The 12,394-nt window shown below is 41.8% G+C and overlaps 1 protein-coding gene across 11 annotated transcripts in view; it reads left to right on the forward strand.

Moving 5' to 3' along the window:
* Window positions 1–12,394, forward strand: part of ERC2 (ELKS/RAB6-interacting/CAST family member 2) — a 907,956-nt gene that overhangs the window by 742,625 nt on the left and 152,937 nt on the right. Inside the window, exon 18 of one of the 11 annotated variants that reach the window (XM_039867404.1) lies at window positions 5,919–5,925. The exons of 8 other annotated variants lie outside the window; for them this stretch is intronic. Coding sequence is in view for 1 of the 3 variants with exons in the window: in XM_039867395.1 (XP_039723329.1) it covers window positions 9,512–9,595 (84 nt within the window). In the remaining 2 variants the exon portion in view is untranslated. Of the gene's footprint in view, window positions 1–5,918; window positions 5,926–9,511; window positions 9,873–12,394 lie in introns of those variants that run through there. 2 more of the 11 variants (XM_039867395.1, XM_039867406.1) reach the window with 2 other exon arrangements.

The raw sequence follows: 12,394 nt of genomic DNA on the forward strand, positions 1-12,394 counted from the left end.
GCATGTTGTTGCCCTCATGGGCATCCCTGCAACAATGTCCTCCTCCTCGCCCCCTCCCCGCGCCCCCCGCCCCCAACCCCTTTTGATTGTGAAAATGTCCTCCTGGAGCCCTTACTGCATTTTTTTATCTTGCTTTGCAAAATACAAGAAAAACAGCTACTTAATTCTCCATTATTTTCTTTGGGGAAAATCCACTTGATGTGGTAATCATTTGTGTCAGCAAATAACTGTTCATTTCCATTGAATGGAGGTGCTTTCCTTGGACCCCCAAGAGGCACTTTGGTTTGTGAACATTTAGTGAGGAGGGGCAGTGAGGGACCAAATCAAGTCACGTTGCCATATCTGCCTTGACATTTGAATGTTCCAGCTTTTACTGTGAACTCTCATAATTGAGTAGACATAGAGCACAAGATCATTTTTATTTCTTAAACCACTAGAAAAGAATAAGTCTTTAGTTAAAAACATGCAAATTTTTCAGTCCTGAGTCATAAAAATATAGATGTGGGCATTAACCAGTTTTGGCAGAGGGCTGTGATGCCTGTAGATAGATACAACCTGTTCAAAACGAAAAATAGTAGCTCTATGCTACCAGCACATGGACAATGTCACAGAAAGTACAAGTGTGAATCACAGCACTCTTAGCCCCAGCAAGGGATTTTTCACAAGTAGAAGCAGTGCTCAAAGGCCGGTGAAACTCCCTGGCATGCCTTCCCTCAGGAAGAATGACAAAGCAGGCAGTTTATCGTGGCTGGATAGCTTATGCTTTTCTTGTCTTCCTTTAGCAAACGGGCTCTAGACAGGAGGCCTGTGCTCATCCAGGGGCAAGAGAAATCCAGTGGCTGAAAAAGAAGTTGTGGAAGGAGCCATGAGCTCTTAGTCTTCTCAGCCGAAGTCTTGGTTTCTCTTTAAAATTGTAGGTTTTCATTAATACCTCCTGTATGGGAATACCAAGTAGATATTTTAATTCAATTTGTATCTCCTGTGACTGAGGATCTGATGCATCTCCTCCATGTGCCATTGACTACTAAGACTTTTCTTTTGTTTATTTATCCATTCATTCGATCATTTTTCATTTACTCACCTATTTTTTCATCAAATGGTTAAATTATTGGTTAGATCCTGAGAAAACAATGATGAGTAAGATAGATGTGGTTGCCACTCTGTGTATCTTACAATCTAGTTGAGGAAAGTAAACCCTAAAGAATTAAAAATATGAATGGAAACCTTATACATTTTGATCATCACCTGGATGGAGAAAAAGATATCAAGATTAACAAAAGGGACCTATTTCTGAAAGGATGTTCAGTGAGCATCTCTCCAAGGAAGTGAGTTTTATGCTAAACCTTGAAAGGAGAATCAGGAGATATGTTTGGGAGGTGGTCCTAGGAAGGTGTGCAGAGGGCTGGAGACAGGGAAGAGCTTTATGGGCTGAAGGACCTTGAAGACCACAATTCTGGGTAAGGTATAAGACAGTAAATGAGGATAAGGGAGTGGAACGGGACCAGATCATGTAGAGTGTTTCAGGCCAAGGTAGAGAGTTTGGGTTTTAGCCTAAGAAAAATGAGAAAATAAAAAGAAAATCACTGGATTTTAAGCAGGGACATGACATGATTCAATTTATATTGTAAAAACAACCTTGGCTGCTGTGTAGATGAATTGTCATGGCAGGAAAAGCAGAAGTAGGGCTCCATCATTTGTGAGAGAATTGGTGGTGCTTACTCAGGGTATCAGACAAGTGGATAAGTTGGAGATGAGACTAGCAAGTGAAGCCAGTAGAATTTGGCTTGGGGAGGGCGGGGAGGGTGGGCGGTAAGAGAATGAACTAAATCGAGAATGCCTCCAGATTTCTATTGTGAGATTCAAAGCCTGGGTAGGCCATTATTGGAGGGTGAGGAGCTGAATAGGAATCCAGAATTCTGTTTTGACTAGATGTCCAAGAGACGGGACTTTTGACTTGCTCTCTTTTCCATTTGCCTGTATATATATCAGTTAGAGGTATCTCTGGCCTCTCACTGCAGTGACATGTATAGCTGTCAAGTTTAATGCATAGCTGAAGTCTAACTTCAAGGGTGTGTGGTTCCTCTGACTCTGAAAGAAAAGGAGAGGATTTGATTATCAAAGACTGCAAAGTAAAATCAGCAGCCATAGACTAGGAAGGCATATGGGGCCTAGTGGTATACAGAAAAATCAAGCTCCCGAAGTTGTACAAGGTCGAAAAGTTGTACAAGGTCGAGAGAGCAAAGATGCCATTGGTGCTTGCAATCCCCCAAACTCCCTAGGCATTAAGGATTCTGTCAGTTGAGGGGCATCTCCTGAGATTTTGGTTGCTTATAATGAATGACTATACATTTTCTGAGTGTCCAGTGGATCCTTGGACAATGCAGGGGTTAGGAGAGCTAATACCACACACATTAGAAAATTTGTGTGTAATTTTTAACTCCCCCCAAAATTAAACTACTCTACAGTTGTCCCTTGGTATCTACAGAGGATTGGTCCCAGGACCCCCTATGGCTACCCAAATTCGAGAATGCTCGAGATTCTTATATAAAATGGCATAGAATAATGCATACAGTTGGCCCTCTGCATCTGCAGTTCAAACCTGTGTTGTTCAAAGGTCAACTGTTGTGTTCTTGAGAAGAGGCTTTCAATAATCTGTTTTAAGGAGTTAAGATGAGAAGTAACCAGAAGTAGCCATGAGATGTTTCAGAACCACCATGACAAAGGCCCTGCCTGCTTCCAATTGCAGAATTAATTCCTGGGCAAAGTGAAATGTTTTTGCTCTATAATTTCCCCCACTGCCTTTTTTTTTTTTTTTTTTTTTTGGCATTTCTTTTCCTCTGGAAGGTATCTGCATATTTATATCTTCTAGTCAAGATTGTAAAGCTATAGTTCAGAGATACAGTTTGAATGTACTACCCAAAGTGCTTGCAATCAATAATTCATTCAAAAGAATTCTTCACCTTAGTACTGGAGTTGAGGAAGGGAGCAAAGTGCAGTTCCACCCGGGAGGAATTTAGAGTAGTACAAAGATTCGTAGGACGCAGATTCTTAAGCTCATGTCCATGTACCCCCGAGGGTCTGCAAATCCCTCGACATAGTTAACAGACTTTATGTGGGTATGTGTGCATGCCCCAAGGAGAGAGAGTATCTATGATTTTCAGCAGATATTTATAGGGGCTAATGACTCAGAAAAGATGAAGAACTACTCATCTGTGAGAGACTGGATGACAATCTGGTAGAGTGGCTCATAGTGTGGTCTCTGGATTCAGATGGGCCTGGGTTTGGATCCTAGCTCCTGCACTGTTTTGCTGGGTGGCCTTGGGTAAGTGGCCTTCCCTTTCTACCCCTCTATTTTCTCATTTGGAGAAGGTTGTGCACACCTCTCAGGGCTGGTGTGAGGATTAGAGGGAGGAGATGAGGTGGTTATGTAAGATGTCTAGCCATGCCTGCCGCATGACGAGGGCTCAATTCTTATTAGAATATAATTTATTATTGTTACTACTGAGCTCAGAAGAGCAGACTCTATATGCCAGCTGAAGAAAGCAGTTACTAACTATGGGATGGGTTAATTTGCAGGGGTAAAAGAAAAGACAGAAGAAAGAAAATTCAAAAAACAGGAAATCTGTTATGACAACCACAGCTACACAAGCCAGCTACACATTTTCTAGCAGGTCTTAAAGCATGTTTATCCTAAAAACATACCCTCTTCAGTTACCTTTGATTTTAATGACACCTGGGAATAGCAAAGAAAGGTTTGATTGCTGGAGACTATGGATTAGCCCATGTTTCTAGCAGAGAGTTCCTTTCAGCTGAAAGAAAAATCTAGTGAGTAATGTGAAAAGCCAGTGACTATTTAACAGACAATTTTGAGCTGATAAATTGGAAGAGAGAAAAGGATAATAATTAATAATGTCTCCGTCTACCTCTTTCTGCTCTCAACTATGGTGGACTCGGTCGGGTGCTGGGGTAGAAGCTTTTAAGCAGAATCGAGAGCAATAAATAAGTTCTTGTGGAGTTTTCTGGAGCTTGTAAGGATTACCTGGCAAAGCAGTGCATGTTGGCTTGGATATGACTGCATTCTCAGGACCTGAGATCTGGCTGAGAAATCATAAACAAATAGTGGTGATAAATGAACATGGACCAGCGATGGGAGGTGTCTAGCAGAGTGTTGTTGCATTACATTACATCTTTCCTGTGCCAAGGCTGGCGCGCAGGGAGCGCTCCGACCTCTCCCACCCCTTTGTCATTTGCTCTAGAGTGTGGTGCTGGTCTGGTCTTGCTTAACCTCTTTATTAATGATCTGTTAAGGCGAGAAAAGAGCATGTGAAGGAAGTCACAGATGACACTAATTTGGGAGGTGTTGGAAACACTAAAGAAGTCAGAAAAATCACACAAATGGCCTGAAGAAGGTTAGGAACATGGAGGGAAAGTAACAAATCTTGGAGAAGTCCAGACACTCACATCTGGTGAAAATTAATCTGAGACACAGATATCGATGGGTGGGAGGGGTATGAAAAGCAACACAGAAAAATAATAATAATAAGCTGAGTGGACATGGGGAAATTCAGCTATGTGCGAGAGCAGGGAGAGAGGCCAATGGCAGTTAGCACTGTCTGGCTGTTAGCAGGTGCCAGAGAGACATGCATCACCCTTTGTTACAGTCCTGCCCACAGATAGTGTCAGATACTTCGGACATCACAATGTTATGCACTCTCTTTTCCAGAGGATCACCCAAGTTACCAGGAAGACGAAAAGAGTTTTTTTAGAAAACACAACCACTAAATGATGTCAGTACACCATTTAATGTTGTTGGCTGTAGATCTACAACTTTCAACAAGAGTCAGCATTCAAACACATGGCCAGAATGGCATTTTCAAAGAGAACATAAGAGATTCTTCTTGGGATATGTAAATGTGGTCTCAAGAAGGCTTGTAGGTCTCCCTCTTAGAGTTGTAGACCAAGAGTTGACACTCCTCAGAGGCCTGCTTTGGGAAACCATCCAATTGGTGGGTAGCGTTAACAAGCTGAACCAGAATTTTCTTGATAGTTCAGAGAAAGGAACTCCAGCCCCATCTCTTTCCAGTTATCTCCACAGTCCCAACAAAGTGGGGAAAACAGACAACAATATCCAAAATAAGAGTACGTATTTATGGCTACCACCAACCAGAATGGCTATATTCCTTTCTGCCACTGAAGCATCAGTTGGCTGGGAGCCATTGCTTATGCCCAGATGTATCTTAACTCTATCCTCAGGCCTTTTCTATATATGAGTTACCTACAGTAACATGATCTCTGTAAGAAGAATGCTGGCCTACTTGGCTACCAGATGATCTCATGAAATTGGTGCTCCTGTCCTCACTTTGCCTGGGTGGCCACAAGACACCCTTCCCATGAACACATCTATTAGAGGCATTGAGATAGGAATGTACATTCCCTCTAGCTGTTTTCCAGGAAAAAAAATATAATGCAAATGCTAAAAACTAACAGCATACAACAACTGAGAACTAATGTCCTGCCATGCCCTGGTCTAAGCTTCCTCCATGCAGATCCTACACCTGTGAACACTGGGTCACACTTGCCTTTCAGCTCATAAGGCTGTTCTCATGGTGACAAAATCTCTGGGATGCTTCATCTGCATAAGGAGGAGCCATGCCTGTTGTTTCTTTCAGCCTCATGAGCTTTCCACAGCCTGAGGGTAAGCCTGGCTTATTCTTGATCCCACTGTGTGTCATAAATAAGGCTCCTTCTGTTAGGTAGGTGTCAGTAGTCGCAGCTGAGAATTCTGCTCATCCCCAAGCATTTCTTTAGTGCTACAGTCACTGTGCTTATGTAGAGTGGTAGAAACAGAACTTCTGGAAGGAAAGAGAAAAAAAGGCTGTTAAAATCTCTTTGAGAGAAGATCATTTCTCACCTGATAGACCCAGAGTAAAAAGGCAAATGTCAATATGTGGCAAAAGACCCCACTGTACATTGCACCTTTGCCCTTCAGAGGCAAACATGGTATGAGGCTCTGAAATAAAAATCACAAAGGTCACTTTCACTGGGGAACCTGAATTTCTTACAGCCACTGCTTCATCTATTTATTACTCTTATGTTCACTGCAGAAAACGTAGAAACTTTAATGAGGAATCAGGCAGAAACGTTTCTTACAACCCTCATTCAGAGAAAGTACCATTTTAAAGCACATTTTCCTATACAGAGATGGGCATGTAAATATATACTTGATGGGGACAGAATCTAACTTTGCATAGTGTTTAGGGCTGAGTGATTGGTAAGCACCCAGGCTCTAGAGTCACATGGACTCAGTTCAAATACTGGTTGCACCACTCTTATGTGTTGGCTTAAGCCGTTAAAGGCAACTAGAGCAATTATTGTTGTTAATTACTCAATGTCATATGATTGTCTTTCCATGTTGACAAATTGACATCTGTGTATAATTTTGACTTCTGCTCTGCATCGCACAGTTGGAGAGCCTCGTCGGGCTGGGATGAGCACACTACAGCCCTCTGGGAAGGGGTGGGGGCAGTGCTGCCCAGTGTATTTGTTCTTGGCAGCAGTATGAAGCTTCTTTGTTCCACATTCAGGTGTCAGCAAGGAAACCTGGATGCCTGTGGCTTCCTGAGTCAGCGTGTGGTGGAATTAGCAGACCTGCTGATCCCCAGCACCCATTCTTCCTTCAGTGTACCTTGATCTCTGATGTAACTGCATTATTTGAGATGAGATTTTGTATAACACCCTCTACGAAAACAAAAGCCAAAACAAATGTTCCATGATTAGAAAGGGGTGTCCCATTGCCCGTGGCACTGGGTTCTGATAGGTTCTTCATGTAGGGTTTTTGCTGCTGCTGTTGATTGCATTTACGGTTTTGTTTCTTTATTTATTTAATTTTGTACTTGTATCCCCTGGCACCGGGGCACTAGCTTAGGAATATGATGAAATCACATTAGAGGAAATTCTCTATTCTCCTCTTTGTCTGAAGGCAGATAACACGCTAGGAAATGAAAGCACTTCTCTTTTCTTCTGATAGAGGAATGGCTTGCCCAGCTAACAGCATCTCCACCAGCAGATTCGAAATACAATTCAGCCTCACAGGCCATTCAGTACAATTGGCGGCAGAAAAGAATTGTCCTTCCCTCTCACGGAATGTGGAAACCAGAGAGGGAGAATGAGGAAGTGTTCAGAGCCAACAAGCACTCCTGTCCCCGCTTACACAACAGGCTTGGGACTCTGAGAAATCCGATATGTCAGATAAGGCAGTGACTGTGTATGAGGGTGCAAGCTGAGACGCGCCAGATGAATTTTTGTATGTTATTATTTTAAAAAATTATGAACGCACTAACATGTTTGCAGAGGCCAGACTGTTAAGCTGTTTCCACACTCCGTGGGTGACTGCAACACCTGGTTTGAGGCTCGCACCCTTGGAGGCCTTCTGGGAACTTTATGTAATTGAGTGTCTCTCCTTTGTGTGCCTCTCACTTTGAGGAGGGACCAGGCACAGGGGAAGAGATGAGCTCGCTCCATCTCCCCCTTGGCCAGTCACTGCTTTTTCCAACAAATACCGGGGACAGGGGAAGCCTTCAGGCCCGCAGTTCTTTGCCTAGTCCACTCATTATCGGAAATGTCTTCAAAGTTCTGAGGACGGACATTGCCACTTCTCCCACTCTGTGTCGCTCAAAGAGCTCCCTCACCAGTTGAGAGAAAATATCCCAAGTCTCTCCCAAATTTTCATCTGATTCCCCATCAGCTTTATGATGGTGGCAGGCAGGTAGCACCATGACTGTTTTACACAGTGAAAAAAGTGAGGTTCAGACAGTTGAGATTTTTCCAGGACTGTAGAGATAGGGCATGGGAGAAGTAGGACATGAACTTGAAACATTTAATTCTTGGTCAACTGCTCTTTCCCCTATAGTAGTAATTCCCTAAAGATGTTCCTCGGAGCACTGATAGTATTGGATATTAAGAGACACTATTTTTTTAAATTATAATAAAAGCATTCTATGTTCAAATAAGTTTGAGCAAAACTAGATTAAGCAGAATCAAATGGGTTTCTTCATTGCAAGCCTTCTCAGAGGCTTTGTGGGCTAGTGTCCTCAAGCTAGTTTTTGCACTTTGAGAGCAAGAGAGGGTCAGCTGGGTTGGCTGTGCTTATTGCTCATGGCCCCCCTGTATAGAATTAGTGCACACAGAATATATCTGGGGAGAGCTTTGCTGCAACTTGCCTTCTTTTTGGTCTTCGAGATGGACTTCTTGCCCTAGCAAGTGGAGCTACTACTATTTTGGGGGGTAGTTAACTGGAGACCCAAAGCACACTATAACAAAAAAAGATGAGTGGGCCTAAAAAGGACAAAACGTATAGCCCAGCACCACCATTAAGCTTTTATTTCCCTTCTTATGTTGGGCAGCTATGTTTTGCCCAGTATTTACCTGGAACTTGATCGGCATGTATATCCAGTATCTAATAAGATGTAGAAAGAGGAATTGGAGCCTTTAGCCGAGTTGCCTTCATGAGGGAAATGGTGCAGGAGGTGTGATGTCAGCTAAAGTGAGAGCCAGCATCTCCTTCCCCGGGCCGTTTACTGCATGCTGGCCACTGTCCTAATTAAGGCTCAGCAAACTTTTTCTCTGATGGCCAAATAGTAAATATTTTAGATTTCGTGGTCCCAAAGGCAAAATCAAGAATATTATATAAGTATTTATATAACAAAAAAGAAAACAAATTTTCACAACTTTTTTATTGATGAAATTCAAAATATAATGGGTGCATTTTTTTAAAGAGAAGAATGGGATTCTTTTTGGGGGAAATAACATTTTACTTAATTAGGATTCAAAGTTATTCTCTGTCATCAACATCTATTGCAAATGTTTATCTGATCTGGAGTGATATTTTATGTATTTCATCTTTGACCATGTCTGTCCACACAGATAGGTGATACACATGGCACTCAAAATGCTGTCAGGTTTTAACTGCCCTACTGCCATTTGTAGTGTGCTGAGCAGCAGTGCAAAACCATGAGAGTGCCACATACTGCCTTGGTCACAGCTACTCAACTGTCATTGTGTTGTAGAAGACAGAAAAGAAATGAATGAGCATGGCTGTGTTCCAATATAAATCATATTTATGAACAAAGAAATTTGAATGTCATATAATTTTCATGTCACAAAATATTCTTTGGATTTTTTACCTGTTTAAAAAGATAGAAACTACTGTTAGCTTGAAGGCAGTACAAAGCCAGTGGCAGCTGGATGTGAACCTGTGAGCCATCATTTGCCACCCACATCCCAAGTGCTTTCACATTGATGGTCCTGTTCAATCCTCACCTCTCCCTCTGTGGGAGGTACTACTACTATCCTGTTTTCCAGATGAAGAAACAGGCACAGAGAGGGGAAGTTCCTTGCCCAAAGTTACACAGCTCATGAATGATTTGAACCCAGGTGTGTTTGACTCCAAAGCCACTCACCGGGATCTTGCTGGTACTGACTCACATTGCGTTCTCCAGTGTAACCCTTTCAGATCTTTGCTTCGATCTTCAAGCTCCCCACTCAAACCCCTCGCATGGGAAAGGGAAGATGGACCTGTTTTTTCCAAGAATCATGAAGACAGCAAGAGCTTCACCATTTACCTCCTCTCTGTCTCAGGATTTTGCTCCATTGACCACTTCTCCACATTTTTTCTCCTCATACCTTCTTTTACTTCATCTTCCTCCTCTTGTTCTTTCCTTTTTCATGAATAAAAGGTCCATCTTGCATGTGAGAATTCATGGAATGGGGTGGGAGCTCCCCATCCCAGACTTGCCCCTTCGTAGCTATGTGACTTTGGGCACATTATTTATCTCTCAGAGTCTCAGTGTCCTCGTCTGGAAAATGGGGAGAATAATGATTTATTTTCCTCCCTCATAGAGTTCTTATAAAGATCAAATGAGGTAATGATGTAAAATACTAGCCCAGTGCTGGTACATAGTGAGCACTCAGTAAATACTGGCCCTTGTCTTACTTTCTTCCCACTATCCCCTCCTTTAATAACCTTTTTCACTGATTACTCCTTATACTCTTACAGCATCAGTGTTTCTGTAATTATTTATCTAATGTGTGTTATAAAGATCTAAATGCTTATTCGATGGCTGTCTCCTGAATCAGGTTGGGCACTGAGCACCAATCTGACCACTATAATTGCTTTGCATCAACTCACATCATCAAAGAAACAAATGGAATCAGTCTTTCTGGGGATCTTCATGCTTTGGACCAAAAGCCACCTTCCTGGAATGGATTGGACATAACTTTCCTAGGATCAAGAAAACAGCCTACGCAACAGATTCAAAAACCCTCAATGCACAGTGCCAACAAACTAGCACAGTTAATAGCTGATTGGAATTAGGTACCGAAAGGAGCTTAAAACTTTTCAGCCATTACAGAAATATCACCATGATGTGAACTCAGGATAAACTCGATAGAGGCCATAAAGCAAGTGAAATTACAAAGAAAATGCAAAAGCTTCCTTTTTTTCCTAGCTATTTGTAAACCCTTATCTTGTCTGATCCAGAATAGATAAGGAAATAATAGAAACGTCTTGTTTAGAAAGGCAATGTTGCATCTTTTTTGCCTACATAAAAGCGTGTACATGCTTGCAGGCTTTGACGTGTTCTTAGAGAGGCTTGCAAAGAATTGTGCAAGCAGGGTATGTTCCAGGAGATTATGAGTCCTTTGTGTTTCATGTTTCATGGTTGCCAGCAGCTGGCATCTTTCAGAAATCCCATGAAAGTGGGCAGAACTCCTTGTGCAAACCTCTGAGTAGAGGGTTAAGGAAACTTTGTGTGTGACTCTTAATCTTGTTGGGAAATTTTAGGGTGAAAAATGTAATTACATCTGAAATGCCAACAATCAAGGCCAAAGGAATGTCTCCTCTTTGGAAGGTTCTTTGTTGACGAGATTAAAAGCTAAGCTCTCGTGCTCCTGCCTACAAATTATTCAGATTATTTGAAAAGAAATGAAAGACGACACTGGGAGGAAAAATGCCACATACCTCATTATGTAGCACTTAACTAATGCTCCCCTATTTAGCAATTAGTTTAACAAATATTTATTGAGTACCTACTATGTACAATTCGACAGAAACTAAACAGAAAAGGTCCCTGCTCTCCTTGAGTCACTTTACCCGCATAAACTATATTCTTAATTATCTGTCAATATAAGGTTATAGGAAGAATTCAAGAACTCTGCAATTTAGAGCAGGGCAACTTCACATTGCATGATCCATATTACCATTGATTCTATATCGAAATAGATTAGCATGGGCAATTCTGTTGGCTGACATAGAGAGGTGTATGATGTGGCCTGAACACCAGGGTCAGAGGCAAAGAAGGGTAACACGCAAAGGAACTAAAGATAAAGTGACACGATGGCATTTAAGTGGGGGGTTGTGGCCAATTTACAGACCCCAATGGACTCTCATAAGCCTTGTAGCCATGGAATCCAAGTCATGATGATAAGCAGAATTTGTTTGGAGATGGGGAACAGCCATTATCGAATATCTCCTCCTTCATGTAACTCTACTTACTCTTGTACCCCAATATATAGGTCATAGGTAACCCATTTTACAGAAAAGAGACTAAATCACTCCTCTGAGGTCACACAGCCAGGAGACGGAGAGCCCAGGCTGGAGCCAATTCAGTCATTCACCAGCACATGCAACACTCTTTCTTAATATTATGTGGCCACCATATAGCAAGGGGTTCTTCAGACCCAGCTCTTCAAACCACATACCAAAGTCTCTCCCCAAGTGGTTTAAGTTCCAAGAATTCATTAGTCAGCTGGCTCAGCATTGGGGAATCAAATAGTGATTATATGTAGTATATAATACATATCGTATATGCTAAATAGTGTCTTAGGTGCCCAGGCTAACCAACAAAGCCTATGTCATGTTACTAAATTTTCTATGCTTGTGGAGAGGTTTGGGTAACCTACTGAAGATAATAACTATAACTGGAAAAACGATATTGAATGACAACTTAATAAGGCATTGATTGATCTTGGGTTCTGGTACTTCAGCAGAAGTGGTGTTGTTTAAAAATGACAAAGGAAGGCAGTACCTGTCTCATGAGGTTGTTTTGAGGATTAAAATCCATTAAATTATGCCGTGTCTAGCATGTTGTAAAAGCTATGTAAATGTTAGTTGCATAGATAAATGGAGACCTCTGACAAGTTTCCAAAAGGAATTTCTGAATACTTTTAAAGATTTTAGAGAGGGATGGCCTAAATTATGTATTCTGCCTGATTTTACTTTGAAACAGTTTTCTTGTACATTGCGCCTTGCCGTTTGCGCACATGGTAAGTGCCTAAATCAGCCATTCATAAATCTGAGAATACCCACCTCAGCTAAAATTACAGAATAGTGTGACTG

This window comes from Pteropus medius, unplaced genomic scaffold (assembly GCF_902729225.1).
Source record: "Pteropus medius unplaced genomic scaffold, Ma_sr-lr_union100, whole genome shotgun sequence".
Lineage (NCBI taxonomy): Eukaryota > Metazoa > Chordata > Mammalia > Chiroptera > Pteropodidae > Pteropus > Pteropus medius.